Genomic DNA, 27,396 nt, shown 5'->3' on the forward strand with positions numbered 1-27,396 from the left:
AAGAGCTATTGATAAGAGCTAGGTAAACTACTAATCCGTTTGTATAAAGGGATTGTAAATATAAATTCCAATTGTTTTAGATAATTTACCTTGTGATTGCTGGAGACAAGTGTGAAACCAGTCATATTTCAGCAAACTGATTAGCATGTCAACATGACCAAATTGGTCTCAGAGCATTTGAACTTATTCTGTATGTAAATCTGTACACACCATTTAGAATGATATATCACGTTTGGTATGGTGTGTATTAATTTGTGGATGTCTATGAATTACAGTTTGTAAAATGTCCAAAAACGTGTAAACATTATATTAAAATGTGGCATTGTTTAAATCTAGTGACTAGTGATACATTTTTTACATCAATTTCCATTATTAAAGTGAGCTGGAGTTGAGTCAGTATGTTGGCAGAAATGGTTCAATGGTAGTGGTGGCTGTTTAACAAAATGTCTGATGGCCTTGAGATAAGGTTAAGTTCAGGAGTTAGGTTAAAGGGTTAAGGTTCAGCCTCAAATCAGTCCCTGGTTAGCAGATGATGCACCTGTTCCGACAATGCTGACCCTCAATTCCTACTCTGGAAAGGATAGCATAAAGATATATGGATGAACAGGCAGTGGCTCGGGTGAGATTGTTGACCTTGGCTATGATCTTTATGGCCATCCTGTGACATCGGGATGGTGTAGATGTCCTGGAGGGCATTGTAGTTTGCCCAATTTCCATTATTAAAGTGAGCTGATGCATTGTGCAGACCTCACTACCCTCTGAGAGAAGCCTTTTTCATAGTTTTTGGGCGACCTCGCCTTCTGGAGTTGGCCGGGTGGTTGTTGACCTTGATGATCTTTATGGCCATCCTGGACATGGGTGGTGTAGATGTCCTGGAGGGCAGCCCCCGGTGATGCATTGGATGCCTTATAGTTTTGGGCTCTGATTGGATGCCTTCTGAGGTTGAATAGACGCTGCTGCGCATTCTTCACAACGCTGTCCGTGTGGGTGGACCAATTCAGTTTGTCCGTGATGTGTATGCCGAGGAACTTAAAACTTACTACCCTCTCCACTACTGTCCCGTCGATGTGGATAGGGGGGTGCTTCCTCTGCTGTTTCCTGAAGTCCACGATCATCTCCTTTGTTTTGTTGGCGTTGAATGTGAGGTTATTTTCCTGACACCACACTCCGAGGGCCCTCACCTCCTCCTTGTAGGCCATCTCGTCTAAAAGCTAAAAGGGTTAAGGTTAACATTAGGGTAATGGTTAGCTTAAAAGGGGTAAGGTTAGGGTTTGGGGTATTTGCAAAATAGATCAAAAGTAAAAAGTATTTGAAAAGTGGCTAATTATCTAAAATGCTAAAGTTGTCCGAGATGAGATTTGAACTCGTAACCTTTGGGTTGCTCGATGTTCACATTATACACCAACCCATACACCCCAACCAATGTTCATTTTTGCCTTAAGTAACCGTATATCTAATGTAACCATACCAAATTAACATATACTAATTTAAGTGTCTGGATTTACATTTACTATGTTACATCTAGTCTGAGACAAGGCTGACATGGCACATATTTCGGCCTCTTTTCCACAATGAAGTATAAATAGCTGTGTCATTATTCAGAATACAATTTTTAGGCCTATGGCTTCATCATTTGCAGGGCTTAAATTTGGAGACCCAAGCCCATGCTGTAGCCTATGGAAACCCATGCACACTGACAGTAGCACAGAACCTACCGAGTTTGAGTTATGTGCTCTCGAATGTTGCCCAATTTCTATCTTATTTAATATTATGCACTATCTATAGCCACCATCAGTAATACCCACATACATAATAACTGTCACTTTAGTGCAGTGACTGTTAGTTTCCTTAAATTTGATGCCTACATTTTGCATCATTCCATTACATTGTTACAGTAGTTTACCTTTTTCCCCCCTCTGTCATCCATGTGGTTATTTCTGAGGCTTGCTAAAAAATAGTGTATCATATAAGTCTAAGGTATTACAATTTGTGCAATAATTTAGGACATGGAGCCTATTTGAATCATTATGGAACACAGACCATAGACCTGGAGCCTGGATCATGGTTCACAACGACTGGACCATTGTCATCACAGTTCCAGGATTAGGGTAGATTTACAGGACTATTGTTCAAACCCTATTGTTATCATCTTTTAATATCTAATCGATTGAACCATTTAATATGGCAACTTTCAGGATGAATCCAACCACTGTATTTTTGATTCGCTAATATATTTTGTGCCTAAAGGCTCACCAACCATGTTTATGTATGATTCATAAATACTTTCCTAACCTTAAATAATCTCATACAAGATCAGAGTATATTCTATCTACCAATTGGTGCTGAAAAGTAGACTAATAGGCTTGTATTATGATTATTGTACTATTGTATTGTATTGTACAATGCGGGCCAATCAAGCTGTACAAACAAAACTGAGTTACAGCGCAGCAGTGCTGCGTCTCCAACAGCACCCTGCCCCATGATAAGCAGTGCCCACTTTGCCAAAGGCAGGGACGCAAAATATTTAGCATGTCCATGCCCAGGGTGCTTCTCCAGGGTGCTGTTGGAGACGCAGCACTGCTGCGCTGTAACTCAGTTTTGTTTGTACAGCTTGATTGGCCCGCATTGTGTCAAGTCACTCTGGTTCCCACTGACCATGTGTAGAAAGTAGTCCATCACAACTTTTTCCAACTGATCTTTGCCAATAGCACCTGCTAAATTCAGGGCAGCAATGTTTTTGCAGTTCTCCATGGCTAACGTTATATCTATAAAAAAAGTTGTGGTTGCAATGATAATCTACACATACTGAGCAGCTCATGTTATAGACAGAAGCCTGATATATGGCAGACCAATCGGAACATATCTCTCGGCATGTCCAACCCATTCATTATCTCAGCCAAGCTAGCGGGAAACTTCCTGTCTTTTTCCTTGGCTAAACCTCGTAATTTAACCATTTTATTCGTATTTACTGCTGGCATCCCATTTTTTAAAATTATTAAGACACATGAATTGTTAATGTGTCCCAGAATGCATTTCTGCCCCAAAACACATTTTGTTACAAATAAAAACTAAGTGGAAAAATGTCTCTACTTTGAAGTAGTGCCGTGCGACATAATGCTTCCTGATTTCAACTCCTTTGTTATGGCAAGCCTAAGTAATTTCAGGGTTGAAATGTGCTTAACAAGTCACATAATAAATTGTATGGACTCACTGTGTGCAATAATAGTGTTTAGCATGATTTTTGAATGACTAGCTCATCTCTGTACCCCACACATAGAATTATCTGTAAGGTCCCTCAATCGATCAGTGAATTTCAAACAAAAGTGCTCCTATTGGTAGATGGTAAAAATGTAAATTAACAGCAGACAGTGAATGTCCCTTTGAGTATAGTGAAGTTATTAATTACACTTTGGATGGTGTATCAATACACCCATTCACAACAAAGATACAGGTGTCCTTCCTAACTCAGTTGCCGGAGAGGAAGGAAACCATTCAGGGATTTCACATGAGGCCAATGCTGACTTTAAAACAGTTGCAGAGTGTGACAAGAGAAAATTGAGGATGCATCAACAACATTGTAGTGACTCCACAATACTAACCTAAATGAAAGAGTGAAAAGGAGGAAGCCTGTGGAGAATACAGATATTCCAAAACATGCATCCTGTTTGCAATAAGGCACTAAAGTAAAATTGCAAAATATATGGCAAAGAAATTAACTTTGTCTTGAGTACAAAGTGTTATGTTTGGGGCAAATCTAACACAACACATCACTGAGTACCACTCTTCATAGTTTCAATTTTCATGGTGGTGGCTGCATCATGTTATGGGTATAGGATAAAACATTGCTAAGCACAGGCAAATCCTTGAGAAAAAACCTGGTTCAGTTTGCTTTCCAACAGACACAAATTCACCTTTCAGCAGGACAATAACCTAAAACATAAGGACAAATATACACTGCAGTTGCTTACCAAGACGACATTGATTGTTCCTGAGTTGCCGAGTTACAGTTTTAACTTAAATTGGTTTGAAAATCTATGGCAAGACTGAAAAATGGCTGTCTAGAAATGATCAACAACCAAATAGACAGATCTTAAAGAATAAAAAATAAAACATATTCAAATATTGTACAATCCAGGTCTGCAAAAGTCTTAGAGACGTACCCTGAAAGACTTCAACTAACAAAGTCGATTCTAACATGTATTAACTCAGGTGTATTTCATTTTCAATAAATTTGCTACAATTTGCAAAAACATGTTGCACTTTGTCATTATAATTTCTTTATTTCATATTTGTTTAATTCAAGCTGTAACACAACAAAATGTGGAATAAGTCAAGGGGTACAAATAATTTCTCAAGGCACTGTATATAGTATACGGTACATATTTTGTTTGTCATAAAATTAGGTGGCTCTAGCTCTATCAAACTCTGAGCAAATAGGAATAACACGAAGTGTTACTTCCATCCCGGCTCTCCCCTATGTATGTGTGTGTGTATATTTGAATGTGTGTGGGTTTTGTGTGGGAGTGTCAATGTAGTGTGTGTGTGTGAGTCAATGTAGTGTGTGTGAATAGTACAGTGCCTTGCGAAAGTATTCGGCCCTCTTGAACTTTGCGACCTTTTGCCACATTTCAGGCTTCAAACATAAAGATATAAAACTGTATTTTTTTGTGAAGAATCAACAACAAGTGGGACACAATCATTTTACATTTACATTTAAGTCATTTAGCAGACGCTCTTATCCAGAGCGACTTACAAATTGGTGCATTCACCTTATGACATCCAGTGGAACAGCCACTTTACAATAGTGCATCTAAATGTTTTAGGGGGGATGAGAAGGATTACTTATCCTATCCTAGGTATTCCTTAAAGAGGTGGGGTTTCAGGTGTCTCCGGAAGGTGGTGATTGACTCCGCTGTCCTGGCGTCGTGAGGGAGTTTGTTCCACCATTGGGGGGCCAGAGTAGCGAACAGTTTTGACTGGGCTGAGCGGGAACTGTACTTCCTCAGTGGTAGGGAGGCGAGCAGGCCAGAGGTGGATGAACGCAGTGCCCTTGTCATGAAGTGGAACGACATTTATTGGATATTTCAAACTTTTTTAACAAATCAAAAACTGAAAAATTGGGCGTGCAAAATTATTCAGCCCCCTTAAGTTAATGCTTTGTAGCGCCACCTTTTGCTGTATGTATATAGTGCATACAGTGCCTATTATTTTTCCTATTTTGTTGCATTACAACCTGTAATTTAAATGGATTTTTATTTGGATTTCATGTAATGGACATGCACACATAGTCCAAATTGTTGAAGTGAAATGAAGAAAAAAAAAATTGTTTACATTTTTTTTTTAATGTAAAACCGAAAAGTGGTGCGTGTACATGTTTTCACCCCCAGAATCGTTACTTTTTTTGCTGAATTTATGACTTTTTCGATCTTCAGAATGGTAACTCGGGATATTATTGTCATCCATTCAGGAGAGTACGTATTGGTGTGTGAAAAGAGTTAGGGTAATAAGTATAGAGGGATCTGTTAGCAGATTAAGTATCTTATTAATAAAATGCAATAAAAGGAACTTTTTGTTGTTGTTGCAGTTGTACAGTACATTTCCTGTAATTTAAACATTTTGCCATGGGGTAGGGAGAAATTTTTGCAGTTTTAAAAGCTAATTTCCTGCAATTCTACACATTTTGCCATGACTTATGCCATATTAATATGATATCTTAGTGAGAGCCCCCTGGAGGTCAGGGCCCCTGGGTGTGTGTCGTTAATTCGGCCATGATTACTGCAAGTTTAGACAGCTAGCTAGACTAACTAGAATAATTTACCAATTTAATTTTTTTTACTGACATGGGCTAATTTTAGTGACTGTCAGTGATCGAGTGGCGTATAACAAAAGGAAAACTACTGATGCACAACCAAGTTTCAAAATTGCAACCCTGTGTATTCTAACAAGTTGAGATCCTGCCTGAGTACCCCCAAAATATAAAATAATAACAAAAAAATGACAGATGTCCCGACCTCAGTGTCCTCATATGTGGCTTTGGCCCTAATGTCTAGTACCTAAGAATGCTCGTCCCAGGTGTTGCGTTCAACCAATCAGGTTGCAGCAGTCTTGTTTATCCCTGGCTTAGCCTAAGCAGGGTCGTCAACAAACGGGTGTTCCGGTTTTCAGAGGAAATGGAAGAAGAGAACCTCCCCCAACAGTTTTTTTTATTCTCGTCAAGACCACAATGTGTGGGATCTAGTTTCACTCATGCTACATTAAGTTACCCATGGCTGAACGTGGGGCACAATTAACACCTTTGCAGGCGGAATGAAGAATGTTTTATGTACGAACCCAAGGACGTAACTTTGCGTTGCACATTGTGGGGCCAGGTTCAATGGGTTCCGGGGTCAACACCCTCCCCAGGACTTCAGAAGATAACATTTTTTTAATATAGGAAATTTATATGTGGTTTCTGGGGAATTTTGAATGGAAAATACATCCCAAACTTTCCAGATAACTGAAATACCAATAATTGTTGTATTACTTTAAACTGTTGGTCTAACTCTAACAGTTCAGAATGGAACAACGCTTGGTATTTTTTTTGTAGAACAACTGTGAGAAAGTTAGTTCTGGGGTGTGTTCAGTTAAATTCAAATTGAATGCTTGCAACGCTGAGTAACGCCCTGTACTGAATGACACATTTCACTAAAACATTCTTGAACAGATTTTGAGGTAGCCTACTGTACATTTGCGCCGTTTGGTGGGGTGTGGCGTAAAGACTAGGGTGGGACAATTTATTTAGCAGATTTTATCAATTGACTCAAAATATAACGGTGGTTGTGGAAGTATTCTTAGTGTGATTTATTAGGTTGCATGAACATGAGGAGTGTTTTAATGCCAACATTGTGGCCTTCACATGTGTTTTCTAAACACAAATAAGGAGGATGGGTTGGTCAGCCTCTGACTGGGGAGAGAAACAGGCTTGCTTGAGCCTTTTGCCTGAGGTTCAGAGAAACAGCCCTTCTCTAATTATGTAGCCTAACTAGAAACCAGTTGTTTCTAAGTTTCTAATACTACCAACGTTGTCTTTGAACTCTTGAACTCTCAAGAATGAGCCTAATATAACCATTACCAATTATCACTTGTTTTAAGAAATTACACTCACACTCAAGATGCACAGATTGTCACTTCACAACAACTTTCTCCATTTGAAAAATATCATTTTCTATACAATTCTTATATGTGCTTTTGAATTTACCATGTTAAATGTCCCTGTTCTTCTTTATTTGTTACACGTTAGCTCACAGAATTAAGGGTTTGTTAAGAAGAGAGAGAGATAGAGAGAGAGATGAGCAATTGCTCAGTTCCCCTTACACGCCTTGCGCAATTGTTTTTCCCCTTCACAATCCAAGGCCCCCATGGACCAGTTCCGGAACATCATTTCCATTTAGAGAGACCAACTTCCTGAATAATATATCAGAATGAAATTGATGGATTGGAAATTATTTTCCCACCGTAGCTACTGGCTTTATACTATGTAGTACTACTCTAGCCTAGTTGTATGATTGGATCCCCCCGCCTCCAATTATGGTTTTGGTTTGGCCCGGTGCTCAGAGGGCGAGTGTATTGCCGGCTGCATAGGATGCCTTTGGAACGACTCAATATCGCCATCTGTCGGGCTTTAGGCTACTGTCTATCCCACATATTTGCTGATGATCCACCGCCTCTAGGATCCATATGCGTAACCGTTTCCAGACACCGGTTGACGTGATAGAATTCTCATCATTCAATATCTCATATATCAACGAACAAAACGCCGCAGTTTCCAAATGCAAGACAGAGGAAAACTTGTTGTTGCTGGTCAATAATACCAAGGACAATCACTTGAGTCGGTGAACAGCCCTCTTAATAGCTGACAGGAGTGTCTGTCTGCATCTGCATCCTTGGTGAATTCCTCCACCGTGTCGCCGCCAAGGCAGGAGACCCGCCGCTTGTCTCAACGTTGTGAGGTACTGCCGACGACACCATGAGCCAGAGGTTTACAGTGACAGCCTTTTCCAAGAGCGACATGTCAGACATCCAGGGCGAGGTGAACCAACTGTTCGAGGGAGATGAACCCACGCCGAGCTATTCAAATAAAGAGGTGTCTTTCAATACGGAGGTGGTGGTCGTGGAAGGTAGGATGCACGCTGCTACTGTATTGTATGCTACATGGTAATGCCTGGACTCTTGGTGGTTTGCTGGGTGCCACCATAGTGTCTGTGAACAGATAGATGTCTGTGTGTGACTTGAATTTTAAATGACCGCAGGGGCACACGGTCAACAATGTCCTATTTGCATCCATTATTGCAATAGGGTATAAAGCCACAGGTGCATTGCGCAAAATGTCAACCTAATGGCATTTTCTATACACATATTTTTGTTTTTAAATTAATTGAAATGACAGAGAAAACAGACAAATGTTTTTTTTAATAGCAAATAACTGCCCCAATAACATAATTTACATGCATTATTATGGAACTGTTTGTTGCACATTAATGATTAGTTGCAATATTGTGCTTTTGGTTTGAAACTATGGTGTTTTAGAATGTTGAGTCACAGCAGCTAAACCATGCAGCTAGACAAGCATGGTATGTTACTTGCTGAGACTCCATGAGTGTGCGTTAATCTTACTGAGATTGTCTGGGTGCATGACAGGTGGCTGGTAATTCCAAGCATTGCAATGATCTCCTTCCATTACCTTACAAACCCATTCCCCCAAGTTGAAATGAGTAAACCCTTTGTTTTCAAATATCTGTTGATGGTAGTCAATTTTACAACATAATTTAGAACATTGTCCATTAAGGATTCTTTCTAGCAGTTCACCATTACCAGAGGCAACATGCTATAGAATACAGTTGTTTTCAGGTCCTGTACAGTTCAGTTCATATAAATTCTTTCCGAACAGACCAATAGTCGTCATACATACTTTAAGGGCTGGTTCAGGGTAAACACTAAAGATACACATAGATTGCACTTTTTCAAATTCGATTTCGATTGCTCATTCATCACTTCCCAAGGGTGAATTCAATCAGATCTGCATTGCAGTATGAATGCAGTGTGTGTGTGTGTGGCATAACATACCTTTTTCCTGTACTTAATGAATCTTAACATGGTTTAGAATGGTTTTGAGTTCTCTACAAGTGGTATGTCCCCTACCGATTTATTCTTCCAGTTTTAATAATAAAAACCTCCTGTATCCAGGCAGTAGACAAACAAATATAGGTCTGCTTACTGCATAAAAATTATTATTGAATCATGCTGCCATTTGTGGCTCGTTTCAGGAAACTAGGCGTATGTCGCACGTCACTACTTCACAGGAGTGATGACGTGAACGTAAATCTTAATTAAAAAAATGTTTTTTGGGCAAATGCCTTCTTGAACATGTGAACTTTCATGTGCCTTAATAATAAAATATGAATACAATTGTTAAATTACCAGCCTAGTTGGTTTAGCCACGGAAAAAGGCAGCAACCTTCCCGCTAGCCATGATTGGCTGAGATAATGAGTGGGCTGGACATGCCGAGAGATGAGTTCAGATTGGTCTGCCATGTAGAACGCTTCTGTCTATAACATGAGATGGTCAGTATGTGTAATCCTTTGTAACATAAAAAAAAGATATCACGTAGTAGAACTGCATAAGTGTTGCTCTTCAATGTTAGCTAGCTAACATTGAACCTGGTTGGTTAGCTACCTGCCGATTCATGCAGGGTAGTAACATTATGAGTTGGGATTATGGTTCATTCTTTAGCTAGCTAGCTACATGTCTAAACAAAAGACTACACTATGGAAGTAACTATTTCAATAGAATGTTTATGATGTCACTGCGACAACTGCCTAGAAGGCCAGCATCCCGAAGTCGCCTCTTCATGGTTGATGTTGAGACTGGTGTTTTGTGGGTACTATTTAATGAAGCTGCCAGTTGAGGACTTGTGAGGCATCTGTTTCTCAAACGAGACACTCTAATGTACTTGTCCTCTTGCTCAGTTGTGCACCGGGGCCTCCCACTCCTCTTTCTATTATGGTTAGAGCCAGTTTGCTCTGTTTTGTGAAGGGAGAAGTACACAAGGTGGTACGAGATCTTTAGTTTCTTGGCAATTTTTCGCATGGAATAGCCTTACCTTCTCAGAACAAGAATAGACTGACGAGTTTCAGAAGAAAGGTCTTTGTTTCTGGCCATTTTGAGCCTGTAATAAAACCCACAAATGCTGATGCCCAGATACTGAACTAGTCTAAAGTATGCTAGTTTATTGCTTCTTTAATAAAGACAACAGCTTTCAGCTGTGCTAACAGGATTTTCTAATGATCAATTAGCATTTTAAAATGATAAACTTGGATGAACTAATACAACGTGCCATTGGAACACAGGAGTGACTGTTGCTGATAATGGGCCTACGTATGCCAATGTAGATATTCCATAAAAAATCTGCTGTTTCCAGCTACAATAGTCATTTACAACATTAACAATGTATACACTGTATTTCTGATCAATTTGATGTTATTTTAATTGACAAAAAAATGCGCTTTTCTTTAAAAAACAAGGACATTTCTAAGTGACCCCAAACTTTTGAACGGTAGTGTATTTAATCCATTTTGAAATCAGGTTGTAACACAACAAAATGTGGAATAAGTCAAGGGGTATGAATACTTTCGGAAGGCACTGTATATCCCCTACTATGTAAACTTAGTATGCAAAATGCCTTCTCAATACTTCTCATTTTTCACTTTGATACACACGGCAGTATTTATTTTGCAATCTCTCTTTTGTCCAGCGCCTGCACTCACTTAGTCCTCATGAAGCGCGGCGGGTTCACAGTAGGGGTGTCACGAGTAATCGGACAAAACGAGTATCGTAACATGTATGGGCAATTTTCTGGATACGAGTATGTTTTGTAATTATCCATGATCAGAATTTTTTTAAATTTTCGGGTGGGGAGAGGCGAAGGTCGAGAGCCGTGCATCCTCTGAAACACAACCCAACCAAGCCTCACTGCTTCTTGACACAATGTCCACATAACCCGGAAGCCAGCCGCACTAATGCGCCGAGTCACTAGTGCGAGATAGGACAAAGACATCCCTGCCGGCCAATCTCTCCCCTAACCTGGACGATGCTGGGCCAATTGTGCGCTGCCCCATGGGTCTCCCGGTCACGGCCGGCTGCGACAGATGATCCTGCTTCTCCGATTGGATAAAGTGAAGCTGTATTTCTCCTTCCAGTCTCTTCATAATTTCATCCAACCACTTTTCCTTGCATGTTTTGGGACTAATGATTTAGATTGCTGGTGCCTGCAACTATGATAAATCACGCAGCGAGGATGTTTGCTATCAAGCTACACTATATACACAAAAGTATGTGAATAACCCTTCAAATGAGTGGATTCGGCAACTTCAGCTACACGGGTTGCTGACAGGTGTATAAAATCGAGCACACAGCCATGCAATCTCCATAGAAAATTGGCAGTAGAATGGCCTTACTGAAGAGCTCAGTGACTTTCAACGTGGCACCGTCACAGGATGCCACCTTTCCAACAAGTTAGTTTGTCAAATAGAAACGTCTCGGAGCAACAACGGCTTAGCTGCACAGTGGTAGGCCACACAGGCTCACAGAATGGGACAGCGTAGAGTGTAAAAATTGTCTGTCCTCTGTTGCAAAACTCACTACAAAGTTCCAAACTGTCTCTGGAAGCAATGTCAGCACAAGAACCGTTCGTTGGGAGCTTCTTGAGATGGGTTTCCATGGCCGAGCAGGCGCACACAAGCATAAGATCACCATGCGCAATGCCAAGTGTCGGACGGAGTGGTGTAAAGCTCGCCGCCATTGGACTCTGGAGCTGTGGAAACGTGCTCTCTGGAGTAATGAATCACGCTTCACTAGCTGGCAGACAGACGGACGAATCTGGGTTTGGCAGATGCCAGGAGAATGCTACCTGCCCAAATGCAGTGTCAATTGTAAAGTTTGGTGGAGGAGTAATAATGGTCTGGAGCTGTTTTTCATGGTTCGGGCTAGGCCTCTTAGTTCTAGTGAAGGGAAATCTTAATGCTACGGCATACAATGACATTCTAGACGATTCTGTGCTTCCAACTTTGTGGCAACAGTTTGGGGAAGGCCCTTTCCTGTTTCAGCATGACAATGCCTCCGTGCACAAAACGAGGTCCATACAGAAATTGTTTGTCAAGATCGGTGTGGAAGAACTTGACTGGCCTGCACAGAGCCCTGACCGCAAACCCATCAAACACAATTGGGATGAATTGGAATGCCGACTGTGAGCCAGGCCTAATTGCCCAACATCACTGCCCAACCTCACTAATGCACTTGTGGCTGAATGGAAGCAAGTACCAGTAGCAATGTTCCAACTACTAGTGGAAAGCCTTCCCAGAAGAGTGGAGGCTGTTGTAGAAACAGAAGGGGGATCAACTCCATATTAATGCCCATGATTTTGGAATGAGATGTTCGACGAGCAGGTGTCCACATACTTTTGGTCATGTAGTGTATCAATGTGCATAATATCTAACTATTGGGGCAAGGGTAGGGAAAAAAAGTTGAAATGCTAATGCACATTCTGACTGAGTGACAGCAAACTGACCTCTGAAAGTTTTTCCGATCACGAGTATCATCCGATCCGACTATTAACTGTCAATTACGGATACGATTACAAATACGTGTATGGCCATGTTGGCACCCCCCTAGTTCACAGCCTTATGGAGGCTCTTGTCTCAAAGCAACGATAACATGGTTACCATAGCAACATCACCTTTTCATTCTCATATTTCATTACAATTTGTTTTGCAGTGAAGAGAAAAACACTTAAGATAAAGCAAGTGATAAGCTGTATGAAGCCAGGCTTTCTTTCACATTTAAATAGATGTTGATCCATTACTTGTCTGGTAATCAGTTTAATGCCTTTTAAACAACATTTCAGTAAGAATAATATCCCCCTCTGAGTGAGCTCCAAGGTTTGTTCCACGCTTACCCTCGTATGTATGTCCAATCACAGATGAATAGTATTAAGTAGATGACGATTCTGTACTACACATCAATTGAAAAAATGTATATCTTTCTCCTCACTGTTAAACCATGTGTAATGCAATATGAGAATGATAAGGTGCAGTAGCCATGGTAACCGTGTTATCGTTGATCCCGAGACAAGAGCATCCATAAGGCTGTGAACCAACAGTGTCTCCTGGCTGACGACTAAGGGAGTCCCTCTATGAAGAGGTTCCTCATTTACAGAGGAAAATGAAAAGATGGCAAGATTAGATCCTACTTGAAATGCAGGCTCTGGCCAAGCGAGTGATTGATACACACGGCAGTATTTATTTTGCAAATTGAAAGCTGAGAAGGCATTTTGCATTCTAATTTTACATAGTAGGGGATATACAGTGCCTTCAGAAAGTATTCATACCCATTGACCCTTGACTTATTCCACATTTTGTTGCGTTATAGCCTGAATTCAAAATGGATAAGATTTTTTTCTCTCATCCCTCTACACATAATGGCAAAGTGAAAAGATTCTGTAATTTCTAAACAGTTCACCTGATATGGATAAAAATACCCTCAGATTAAAGCTGTCAGCCTTTACTTTAACTTCATAGTATTTTTATCTTTTCAAATCCAAAGGGCTGGAGTACAGAGCCAAAACAACAAAATGTGGCGCTCACCATGGTGTTTTAGTGTGTAACAGTCAAAGTTTGAGATACCTCATCTTTCCAAAAACAGTGTATGTACAGTTGAAGTCGGAAGTTTGCATACACCTTAGCCATATACATTTAAACTCAGTTTTCACAATTCCTGACATTTAATCCTAGTAAAAATTCCCTGTCTTAGGTCTGTTAGGATCACCACTTTATTTTAAGAATGTGAAATGTCAGAATAATAGTAGAGAGAATGATTTATTTCAGCTTTTATTTCTTTCACCACATTCCCAGTGGGTCAGAAGTTTACATACACTCAATTAGTATTTGGTAATTTTGCCCATAAATTGCGACCAAGCTTTAACTTCCTGACTGATGTCTTGAGATGTTGCTTCAATAGATCCACATAATTTTCCTCCCTCATGATGCCACCTATTTTGTGAAGTGCACCAGTTCCTCCCGCAGCAAAGCACCCCAACAAAATGATGCTGCCGCCCCCGTGCATCACAGTTGGGATGTTGTTCTTCGACTTGCAAGCCTCACCCTTTTTCCTCCAAACACAACAATGGTAATTATGGCCAAAGAGTTCTATTTGTGTTTCATCAGACCAGAGGACATTTCTCCAAAAAGTACAATATTTGTCCCCATGTGCAGTTGCAAACCGTAGTCTGGCTTATTTATGTTGGGTTTAGAGCAGTGGCTTCTTCGTTGCCGAGCGGCCTTTCAGGTTACGTTGATATAGGACTTGTTTTACTGTGAATATAGATACTTTTGTGCCTGTTTCCTCCAGCATTTTCACAAGGTCCTTTGCTGTTGTTCTCTGATTGATTTGCACTTTTCCCACCAAAGTACGTTCATCTCTAGGAGACAGAGTGCGTCTCCTTCCTGAGTGGTATGATGGCTGCGTGGTCCCATGGTGTTTATACTTGCATACTATTGTTTGTTTGTACAGATGAACTTGGTATCTTCAGGCATTTGGAAATTGCTCCCAAGGATGAACCAGACTTGTGGAATTTTTTTTCTGAGGTCTTGGCTGATTTCTTTTGATTTTCCAAAGATGTCAAGCAAAGAGGCACGGAGTATGAAGTTAGGCCTTCAAATACATCCACATGTACACCTCCAATTGACTCAAACGATGCAAATTAGCATATCAGAAGCTTCTAAAGCCATGACATAATTTCCTGGAATTTTCCAAGCTGTTTAAAGGCACAGTCAACTTAGTGTATGTACACTTCTGACCCACTGGAATTGTGATACAGTGAAATAAAATAATCTGTCTGTAAAAATGACTTGTATTATGCACAAAGTAGATGTCCTAACCGACTTGCCAAAACTATAGTTTGTTAACAATACATTTGTGGAGTGGTTTAAAAAATAGTTTTAATGACTCAAACCTAAGTGTATATAAACTTCTGACTTCAACTGTCTGTGAATAACAGCAAATGTTGAATGATGAAAGCACTCTTTTTGTTTAGATGAGAAAATAGTGAAATAACATTGATCAAGTGGTGTCCCACAATAAGTCTTGGCCTTTGCATCAATTAAATTGGTGATTTCATGCATATATAAAAATTGCTCAGCCATTATCTGGTTCCAAAAATTCTAGCATGCTTGTCTAATTTCAATTTGTGACAAAATAAGCAATGTATAGTTTAGAGTCATTGTACAATCTAAACTGCTGTGGAATATCTTTCCATAACCAAAAAGATAAAATTTTAAGTTGTTTGAAACTGGTTTAGAAAACCAAAGTAATGATGCAAAAGCATAACTTATGGACGGGAATCATAGAAATAGTGCACTTAGAACAGATCTACCAAATAATCAGACTTGCTTTCAATGAGAATGACAGATAACTCATGTTTCTATGTGAAGTTGGTCAGGTCATCCACAAAGCTACATACTGGACCTGTAGCCCTTTACACTTTTACCCGTATACAGGTTGAAAATGGCAGATTGGAATGCAGTGGCTGTTCTGTAAGACACTATAAATTACATCAGAGCTCAGGCTCTGCACTTCACAGCCAATGATGTATGTAATCCCTGGATTGCTGATGCTATGTATTGGCCATTTAGAGGCTTTGAAGTAACTATTCGGCCATATTGGCACTCCCCAGTAGAAGCAATTCTCCATTGGAATTCATGGTATTCTGCAGTATTTCAATTAAATGTTTAATTACATGTATTTAAGTATGTTTCTGTTGTCGTGGGGACATTATCATTAGTAATCTCAACAACAACAAAAATACTTTAAGGAAAATTGTTCAAATTTGGTTATTTTTATGTTAAGCTCACAAAATGTCATTTAAAAGTATTAAGGTGTCTGTAATATAATAAATGAGGCAATACGAATATGAACAATAACACATTTATATACCTTCTAAAATATTTTCTACAATGGTGGGGGAATGCCAAGTTGGAGGCACGGTGTCTTTTAACACAGTGCCCTATATCAGTAATCTAGTGTACAGTATATGGGTCTTTCTAGAAATAAATGGGCCAAATTGTGAAATCAAGGTCAACATTTAAAAATGGTTTGATATACATTTAAATATGATTTTCTTTGCAGCTTCACATGTGTAGTTACAGGAATAAGAGTATAGATAGACACAATGAGACCATAACTCATAGCTACAACAAAACATCTACATCTCATTCAAAATGTCACATGAAACATGGACACTGCATGTTTCTTTGTCTTGCCTAGTAGCCAGGTCTGTTTGTGCTTTATTCGACCTCACTATCCTTTGTAGCCATGCTAAACCTTCCAACAGCATTTTTATATTTTTTAATAGTTGATATATATAATCATTTTATACAATGGGTTCTGTCAACAAAACCATTGACAATAATAATAACCAATAATGAAATCATTATTATTAGTGAACTCTTCAAGCAGTGTATATTTAGGCAGCCCTCCACACCTCTCTCATTCAGAGGGGTTAGGTTAAATGCAAAAGACACATTTCAGTTGAATGCATTCAGTTGTACAACTGACTATGTAGCTCCCTTTCCCTTTATGTGTGAACTAGACATCACATTCCTTCTTCCTCTGTCCTTTTTTCTCTACTCCTTGCCTCTCGTTGAAAGTGCATTGAAGCCCGATGGGAGGAACCTTCTCTCCTCTCCCCCAATGTGCTTTGAGAGGGAGGGGAGGAATGGAGGAAACAAGGCGAGCATCCTTTCAATTGCATTTCCTTCATTCCTCACATCCTATCTCCTCGCTGCATCCTCAAAACCCATTGAATAAGAAGGTGAGAGAAGAGGGACCTCTGATATTCTCATCCAATGGGCTTTGAGAAGGAGAGGGGATGCAATAAATCAAGGATTGCATTGCATGCAATTGAGGACAGAGGAAGCAAGTATTTGACAGCTACAAAACAAAAATGTCAGTGCCAGAGAGGGCTGTGGTGGTCACGAAATTTTGTCAGCTGGTGATTGTCAAGCAAATAACTACCGGGCTCACGGTAATTGAACGTTAATGAACATAAACACATTTAGCACCTCCTGGCTTCCACACATAGCCTACAAGCCTCTGAAGCAGACTTTTGGAACACCTACATTTAAAAAAGTCTAATAAATCCATATAATATGGCCTAAATCTTCACAATAAATCCATAATTTATTTTAGACAGGTCTAAAGAATAAAAAACATGAGCTGGCGCACACCAATACATTTTTTTGTGTGTGGAGGTGCTGACTAACTAAACTATAAAAATAAAGAGAGTCGCACACTCCTTATATAAAGTAATTTATTGGGTAAATCACCAACGTTTCAGCATCACTGTGCCTTCATTGGCTGTGAAGGCACATTGATAGACAGGTCTAAAGAAACATGAAGTCTATTTCAGAAGAACAGAACAGCAAACTGTGAGTTGTCCTGAGTTGTTATGTCTTCATCTGGCTATACCAAATGTGTAGCTGTGGGCTACACTAGTTCATTTAGCAGACAAGATTTGCTTAGAATTCCGTAGCATCATTTTGTATTATTTTATAGTATGAAGAAAACAATTGAACAAAGCTGAATAAAATACAAATAATATTTTCTCCAAATAATTTGAGGGAGTGTACACATGCGGCTATTCTGTTGTGAGCAGCTAACAAATAAATAGGCAGTCCTATATATGTTTAATTTACAGTTATTAATGTAACTTTAGTTGTTCTACAAACGTTGGGTTATATGTTTGGATTTTTAATACATTGTAAATTTGTAAATTTGAAAAAAGTTGCTTGAAAGGCATGAGCTGTGCTTAGTTTTTTTGCGCAGGCTGTACACACTTCATCAGTCTCTCATTCACAATTTGACAAGCACTTGATAATGCCTCGAATTTTCTGGCGGCATCCCTTTTGTGTGGTCGTAATGCCCCTTAAAAAAATCCATGCCTTTTGTGGCCAGTGGCCGTTGTGCCCTTGGGCTGAAGCACCTCTCACTCACATGGCTCTCCATCACGTGATCGGGTCTTTTTCACAGGCTACAATTTTTTTTCACCTTTATTTAACCAGGAAGCCCAGTTGCGAACAAGTTATCATTTACAGCTGCAACCTGGCCAAAATAAAGCACAGCAGTGAAACAAAAACAACAACACAGTTACACATGGGATAAACAAATGTAGAGTCAATAACACAATAGAAAAATCCGTATACAGTGTGTGAAAATGAAGTAAGGAGGTAAGGCAATAAGTAGTCCATAGTGGCGAAGTAATTACAATTTAGCAATTTACACTGGAAGGATATATGTGCAGATGAGGATGTGCAAGTAGAAATACTGGTGTACAAAAGAGCAGAAAAACAAAAACAAATAAGGGGAGGAGGTAGGTAGTTGGTTGGATGGATGGGCTATTTACAGATAGGCTGTGTACAGCTGCAGCGATCAGTAAGCTGCTCTGACACGCTTAAAGTTAGTGAGGAGATATAAATCTTCAACTTCAGTGATTTTTCGCAATTCATTCCAGTAATTGGCAGCAGAGAACTGGAAGGAAAGGCGGCCAAAGGAAGAATTGGCTTTGGGGGTGACCAGTGAGATATTCTTGCTGGAGCGTGTGTTACGGGTGGGTGTTGCTATGGTGACCAGTGAGCTAAGATAAGGCAGAGCTTTACCTAGCAAAGACTTATAGATAACCTGGAGCCAGTGGGTTTGGCGATGAATATGTAGCGAGGACCAGCCAACAAGAGCATACAGGTCACAGTGATAGGTAGTATATGGGGCTTTGGTGACAAAACGAATGGCACTGTGATAGACTGCATACAATTTCCTGAGTAGAGTATAGGAGGCTATTTTATAAATCGCCAAAATCAGGGCTTGGTAGGATAGTCAGTTTTACGAGGGTATGTTTGGCAGCATGAGTGAAGGAGGCTTTGTTGCGAAATAAAAGCCGATTCTAGATTTAATTTTGAATTGGAGATGCTTAATGTGAGTCTGGAAGGAGAATTTACAGTCTAGCCAGACAACTAGGTATTTATAGTTGTCCACATATTCTAAGTCGGAACCGTCCAGAGTAGTGATGCTAGTCGGCCTGGCGGTTGCGGGCAGCAATCGGTTTAAGAGCATGCATTTAATTTTTCTTGCATTTAAGAGCAGTTGGAGGCCAGGGAAGGAGTGTTGTATGATGTTGAATCTTGTTTGGAGGTTTGTTAACACAGTGCCCAAAGAAGGGCCAGATGTAAACAGAAGGGTGTCGTCTGCATTGAGGTGGATCAAAGAATCACCCGCAGCAAGAGCGACATCATTGATATATACAGTGAAGAGAGTCGGCCCGAGAATTGAACCCTGTAGCACCCCCATAGAGACTGCCATAGGTCCGGACAACAGGCCCTCCGATTTGACACACTGAACTCTATCTGTATTTAGGGAACCAGGCGAGTCATTAGAGAAACCAAGGCTGTTGAGTCTGCCGATAAGAATACTGTGATTGACAGAGTCGAAAGCCTTGACCAGGTCAATGAAGACGGCTGCACAGTATTGTCTTTTATCGATGGCGGTTATGATATCGTTTAGGACCTTGAGCACTGCTGAGGTGCACCCGTGACCAGATCGGAAACCAGATTGCATAGCGGGGAAGGTACGGTGGGATTAAAAATGGTTGGTGATCTGTTGCTGCGGGGGGTGCAGAGCTGTTGGCCGGGGTTGGGGTAGCCCGGTTGAACGCATGGCCAGACGTAGAGAAGTGAGAAGTGCTTATTGAAATTCTCGATTATAGTGGAGCCTACTGCTAAGTGAAGACCGACACATCGGGGACGCAACTGTGCATGTCCTTATCCAATTATCTGAGGCGCATATTGAAAATGTTGGAACAACTGTCCACATTTACTTTTTGTCAGCCAACAAGATGAGTAGTTCTAACGAACAGCAAAAGAACTAGCCTATGTCAATCTACTATCCCCCATAGTACAAAAGTTGAACTTTTCTGTGGGAGAAATAAATATTCCAAACATAGTCTGGGACAGTTGCGCATCAAAAACCTTTTTAAATAACGAATTGAGGACGCTTTTCGCTTTGTTCATTTTCATGCCATCCATTGATATTGATATTAGGAATGTTGAGAAATAAATATAGTAGGCCTAGCATATAGAAAGCTGATGGGACCCTCTTCTTTTTAATAGAGGCCATTACTCTGTTTTTTCATGCAATTGCATAAGCAATAAAATGTTTGCGCAACATTTCATTGTCATGTGGTTAATCAAAATTCTATCCAAATCTAAATTAAAATTATACAAACCTAAAAAGTAACTTCTATTGCCATTTCCAACTAAAATAGTAAAAATAGCCTACTTATAGCCCACAAATAAAAACATTGCAGCCTGCTTGTAGAAAAGATCCTCATAAAAAAAAATCTTAAAATCACATTGGCTATACATGGCCTGTCTGCAACAAACTTGAAACATTGTATCAACTATTAACTTGGGTCAGGCAAATTTGCAACATTGTATAAAATATTCTGGGCCATCAGGGTTTCCAGCTCCAGTGAGCTCGGCACAGATACAGCTGTAGTTATTTGCACAAAGGACAAGAAGCAGTGCTTGACTTGGGCAGGAGTTCACTGTAGCTGAGAACCAGCACCTCACATTTTCTACTGTTTGAGCTCCTGTTCCTCTTATACAATATTAGCTCAAAAGTATTGTGGAGCTCCTGCACCTAAATATAACTTCTTATGGCTAGCGGAACCCTTCGATAACATTCCGCTGAAAAGGCAGCGCGCGAAATTCCCAAATATTTTTTGGAAATATGTAACTTTCATACATTCACAAGTGCAATACACAAAATTAAAGCTTAATGTCTTGTTAATCTACCCATCATGTCCGATTTCAAAAAGGCTTTACAGCAAAAGCACAACATATGTTAGGTCAGAGCCTAGTCACAAAAACACATACATCCATTTTCAAGCCAAAGAGAGGAGTCACAAAAAGCACAAATAGATATAAAATGATTCACTAATCTTCATCAGATGGCACTCATAGGACTTCATGTTACACAATACATGTATGTTTTGTTCGATAAAGTTCATACTTATATCCAAAAATCTCAGTTTACATTGGCGCGTTATTGTTCAGTAATGTTGTGTCTCGAAAACATCCAGCGAATTTGTAGAGAGCCACATCGATTTACAGAAATTGTCATAATAAACTTTAATTTAAGATACGAGTGTTATGCACAGAATTAGAGATATTCTTCTCCTTAATGCAACCGCTGTGTCAGATTTTTTTTTTAATTATGGAAAAAGCAAACCATGCAATAATCTTGAGTACAGCGCTCAGACAACAAAACAAGCCATACAGATATCCGCCATGTTGGAGTCAACAGAAGTCAGAAATAGCGTTATAAATATTCACTTACCTTTGATGATCTTCATCAGAATGCACTCCCAGGAATCCCAGTTCCACAATAAATGTTTGATTTGTTCGATAATCATTGATGTCCAAATAATTTATTTATGTCCAAATACCTCCTTTTGTTAGCGCGTTCAAATATAAACTCACGACGCGTGGGCAAGTCCAGGCGAAAGTTCAGAAGAAAAGTCATGTTACAGTTCGTAGAAACATGTCAAACGATGTATAGAATCAATCTTTAGGATGTTTTTAACATAAACCTTCATTAATGTTCCAACTGTTGAATTCCTTTGTCTGTATAAATGCAATGGAACGCAAGCTAACTCTCACGTGAGCGCTTGTGATCAGCTCATGCCACTCTGGCAGACCTCTGACTCATTCAGCTCCCATTCCCCCTCTCCTTCACAGTAGAAGCATCAAACAAGGTTCTAAAGACTGTTGAGATCTAGTGGAAGCCTTAGGAAGTGCAATATTACCCCATACATACTGTATATTGGATAAGCAATGAGTTGAAAACTACAAACCTCAGATTTTCCACTTCCTGGTTGGATTTTTCTCAGGTTTTCCCCTGCCATATGAGTTATGTTATACTCACAGACATAATTCAAACAGTTTAAGAAACTTCAGAGTGTTTTCTATCTAATCTACTAATATTTGTTACGGCAGATGAGTGAGGAGGTGTGGAGTCAGGCGCAGAGAGCAAAAGATGTGGGAAAAAACACGCTTTAATTTCCCGGATAAATAACATGAACAAAAGCAGGAAAACAAATGAACAGAAATATAAACGGACAGCGTGACACCCAAAATACAAACAAAATACACTCAAACAAAGAACAGACGAACAAGCCCGCACGAAACAGAAGCGGGCTGAACAAACTATATATAACCCTACCCTAACAACCAAACAAGAAACAGGTGCTACCAATCAGACAAAACCAAAGGAACACAGAACAACGGATCGGTGATAGCTGGAAGACCGGCGACGACGACCGCCGAGCTCCACCCGAACAAGAAGGGGAGTCACCTTCGGTAATATTTGTGACAATATTATGCATATATTAGCAGCTGGGCCTGAGTAGCAGGCAATTTACTCTGGGCACGCTTTTCATCCAAACGTGAAAGTGCTGCTCCCTATCCCAAACAGTACCAGCACCCAAAATGAGTACGGGAACCTATTTCAGTCCAAGTCAAGCACTGATAAGAAGGAATCAGGTAGGCCCATTTTATGAAGTTTCCACTGGATCAGAGCATGCCATTTTTCCCTTTCTACGCTGAGTGGTTATCGAAAGGTAGGGGACCTGGGAAGATTTTTCAAATACATGGAGAAACTATGGCTTCCAGGGTGGGCAATTTTAAAAGGCTAATAGTACCCGCAAAACACCAGTCTCAACGTCAAAAGTGAAGAGGCGACTCTGGGATGCTGGTCTTCTAGGCAGAGTTCCTCTGCCCATCTTAATCTTTTATTTTTATTGGCCAGTCTGAGATGTGGCTTTTTCTTTGCAATTCTGCCTAGAATGCCAGCCTCCCGTAGGTGCCTCTTCACTGTTGGCGTTGAGACTGGTGTTTTGCGGGTACCATTTAATGAAGCTGCCAGTTAAGGACTTGTGAGTCGTCTGTTTCGCAAACAAGACACTCTAATTTACTTATCCTCTTGCTGAGTTGTGCATCGCGGCTTCCCACTCCTCTTTCTATTCTGGTTAGAGCCAGTTTGCTCTGTTCTGTGAAGGGAGTAGTACACAGCATTGTACGAAATCTTCAGTTTCTTGGCAATTTTTCACATGGAATAGCTTTCATTTCGCAGAACAAGTATTCACTGATGAATTTCAGAAGAAAGTGTTTGTTTCTGGCCATTTTGAGCTTGTAATCGAACCCACAAATGCTGATGCTCCAGATACTGAACTAGTCTAAAGAAGGCCAGTTTAATTGCTTCTTTAATGAGCACAACAGTTTTCAGCTGTGCTAACATACGGGTTTACTAATGATCAATCAGCTTTTTAAAATTATCAGCTTGGATTAGCTAATACAACGTGCCATTGGAACACAGGAGTGATGGTTGCTGATAATGGACATCTGTACACCTACAGTGGGGAGAACAAGTATTTGATACACTGCCGATTTTGCAGGTTTTCCTCCTTACAAAATATGTAGAGGTCTGTCATTTTTATCATAGGTACACTTCAACTGTGAGAGACGGAATCTAAAACAAAAATCCAGAAAATCACATTGTATGATTTTGAAGTAATTCATTTGTATTGTATTGCATGACATAAGTATTTGATACATCAGAAAAGCAGAACTTAATATTTGGTACAGAAACCTTTGTTTGCAATTACAGAGATCATAGGTTCCCTGTAGTTCTTGACCAGGTTTGCACACATACAGACCTTCTCCAGATCCTTCGGGTTTCGGGGCTGTCGCTGGGCAATACGGACTTTCAGCTCCCTCCAAATATTTTCTGTGAAACAACGCATATGGAATCATGTAGTAACCAAAAAAGTGTTAAACAAATCAAAATGTATTTTATATTTGAGATTCTTCAAAGTAGCCACCCTTTGCCTTGATGACAGCTTTGCTCACTCTTGGCATTCTCTCACCCAGCTTCATGAGGAATGCTTTTCCAACAGTTTTGAATGAGCTCCCACATATGCTGAGCACTTGTTGGCTGCTTTTCCGTCACTCTGCAGTCCAACTCATCCCACACAATCTCAATTGGTTTGAGTTCAGATGATTGAGGAGGCCAGGTCATCTGATGTAGCACTCCATCACTCTCCTTCTTGGTCAAATGTCCTGTTGAAAAACAAATGATAGTCCCATTAAACGAAAACCAGATGGGATGGCGTATCGCTGCAGAATGGTGTGGTAACCATGCTGGTTAATTGGGTCTTGAATTCAAAATAAATCACAGACAGTGTCACCAGCAAATCATCTAACACCATCACACCTCCTCCTCCATGCTTCACGGTGGGAACCACACATGCAGAGATCATCCGTTCACCTACTGTGCATCTCACAAAGACACGGCGGTTGAAACCAAAACTCTCAAATTTGCACTAATCGGACCAAAGGACAGATTTCCACCAGTGCAATGCCCATTGCTCGTATGTCTTGGCCCAAACAAGTCTTTTCTTATTATTGGTGTCCTTTAGTAGTCGTTTCTTTGCAGCAATTCGACCATGAAGGCCTGATTCACGCAGTCTCCTCTGAACAGTTGATGTTGAGATTTGTCTGTTACTTTAACTTTTTGAAGCATTTATTTTGGGCTGCAGTCTGAGGCTGGTAACTCTAATGAAGTTATCCTCTGCAGCAGAGGTAATTCTGGGTCTTTATTTCATGTGGCTGTCCCCATGAGAGCCAGTTTCTTCATAGCGCTTGATGGTTTTTGTGACTGCACTTGAAGAAACTTTCAAAGTTCTTGAACTTTTCCGGATTGACTGACCTTCATGTCTTAAAGTATTGTTGGGCTGTCATTTTCTCTTTGCTTATCTGAGTTGCTCTTGCCATAATATGCACTTGGTCTTTTACCAAATAGGGCTATCTTCTGTATACAACCCCTACAGTGGTTACTCAATTAAAGGTTTTGAGATTATCCTTCGGGATTTAGAGGTAATTTGTGGTTTGTGGTTTACAGACAGATTATTTCAGTTATAATTCACTGTATCACAATTCCAGTGGGTCAGGAGATTACATATAGACCTCTACAATTACTTATAGACCTCTACAAGTCTGGTTCATCCTTGGGAGCAATTTCCAAACGCCTGAAGGTACCACGTTCATCTGTACAAACAATAGTATGCAAGTATAAACACCATGGGACCACGCATCCGTCATGCCTTTCAGGAACGTGTTCTGTCTCCTAAAAATAAAGGTTCTTTGGTGCGAAAAGTGCAAATCAATCCCAGAACAATAGCAATGGACCTTGTGAAGATTTTGGAGGAAATAGGTACAAAAGTGTCTATATCCACAGTAAAACGAGTCCTATATCGACATAACCTGAAAGGCCCCTCAGCAAAGGAAGAAGCCACTGCTCCAAAACCGCCATAAAAAAGCCAGAATACAGTTTGCAACTGCACATGCGGACAAAGATTGTACTTTTTGGAGAAATGTCCTCTGGTCTGTGATGAAACAAAAATAGAACTGTTTGGCCATAATGACCATCATTATGTTTGGAGGAAAAAGGGGGAGGCTTGCAAGCCGAAGAACAGCATCCCAATCGTGAAGCACGGTTGGGATGGTGGCAGCATCATGTTGTGGGTTGCTTTGCTGCAGGAGGGACTGGTGCACTTCCAAAAATAGATTGCATCATGAGGGAGGAAAATTATGTGGATATATTGAAGCAGCATCTCAAGACATCAGTCAGGAAGTTAAAGCTTGGTCACAAATGGGTCTTCCAAATGGACAATGACCCCAAGCATACCAAAGTTGTGGCAAAATGGCTTAAGGACAACAAAGTCAATGTATTGGAGTGGCCATCACAAATCCCTGACCTCAAACCTATAGAATTGTGGGCAGAACTGAGAAAGTGTGTGTGAGCAAGGAGGCCTACAAACCTGACTCAGTTACACCAGCTTTGTCAGGAGGAATCAGCCAAAATTCACCCAACTTATTGTGGGAAGCTTGTGGAAGGCTACCTGAAACTTTTGACCCAAGTTAAACAATTTAAGGGCAGTGCTACCAAATACTAATTGAGTGTATGTAAACTTCTGACCCACTGGTAATGTGATGTAAGAAATAAAAGCTGAAATAAATAATTATCTCTACTATTATTCTGACATTTTACATTTTTTAAAGAAAGTGGTGATCCTAACTGACCTAAGACAGGGCATTTTTACTAGGATTACATGTCAGGAATTGTGAAAAACTGAGTTTAAATGTATTTGGCTAAGGTGTATGTCAACTTCCGACTTCAACTGTACATAAGCTGAGTGACTTACTCATTCATGGCTTTGGATCAAAATAAATAAGTACCAACATTCTTTCTGATATTCTTTAATAAAGACACGTTTTGGTTATCCTGACCTGGACACAATGTATTATAGTTTCTTAAAGGAAAAATATTACCACCATCTCTTGCGCATGTCAATATATTATGGACTATTAGCAGGACAATAGGCTCTTGCCAATACCTCCCTGTATTTTGAAACTTTGTGGATGGTGCCTCCCGAGTGGCGCAGCGGTGTAAGACACTGCATCACAGTGCAAACTGCGTTGCTACAGATGCTGGTTTGATACCTGTGCCAGCGGCAACTGGGAGACCCATAAGGCGACACACAGTTGGCCCAGCGTCATCCATGTTAGGGGAGGGTTTGGCAGGCCGGGATGTCCTTGAAGATTAAATAATCTCCAAAATATAAACAAACAATTTAGAATCCTCCAATCCACAAAATGTAATTATTGGCGGAGAGCCATATAGATTGCAAAATAGTTGGGAAGACATTCCATGGCACATGGATTATGAATTGACAAACAACTCTTTATAGTCTTTCTGCTGTAGGTGTGAAAACTCCTCAATTTGGCCCTAAAAGTTCTACATCAACATCTTTATGCTTTCATTAATAAAACAATGAGATAAAAGATTCAAAATGCAGATGTTAATTTTAACTACATTTTAGTTGCACTTCCCCCCAGCTCCACGACGGTTAAAACCTTGCTGAGATGATCAATGTATTTTTTGCATTTTTGTATCGTCAATTTCTCAATCCAAAATGTCCCTGGAAACAGTGAATTATTGTGGAACACATAGCAGTTCGTGAGGTGTAGGCAAAAAATGTTCATGTACCTTTTGCTTTGTAAATAGCTAAACTTAACATCAAAAATCAAATATGGGCCTGGTCCCTAGTGAAAAATTGGACCCCACACATAGAGTTTGAGGGGATGCTTGAGACTCGGCTTGCTTGATCTTCTTCCTTTTTTTCTGTAGCAATTTTG

General features: G+C 40.1%; 1 protein-coding gene across 2 annotated transcripts in view; it reads left to right on the forward strand.

Annotated features, from left to right (window-relative positions):
• Positions 1 to 7,682: 7,682 nt before the first annotated feature.
• LOC118388930 (solute carrier family 12 member 5-like) overlaps positions 7,683 to 27,396 on the forward strand; it is a 289,966-nt gene continuing 270,252 nt past the window's right edge. For both annotated transcript variants that reach the window (XM_035778534.2, XM_052527249.1), the window contains exon 1: positions 7,683 to 8,156. In XM_035778534.2, coding sequence (XP_035634427.1) covers positions 8,006 to 8,156 — 151 coding nt within the window. In that variant the 5' untranslated portion in view covers positions 7,683 to 8,005. The remainder of the gene's footprint in view (positions 8,157 to 27,396) is intronic.

This window comes from Oncorhynchus keta, chromosome 10, assembly GCF_023373465.1.
Source record: "Oncorhynchus keta strain PuntledgeMale-10-30-2019 chromosome 10, Oket_V2, whole genome shotgun sequence".
In the NCBI taxonomy this organism is placed as follows: Eukaryota; Metazoa; Chordata; class Actinopteri; order Salmoniformes; family Salmonidae; genus Oncorhynchus; species Oncorhynchus keta.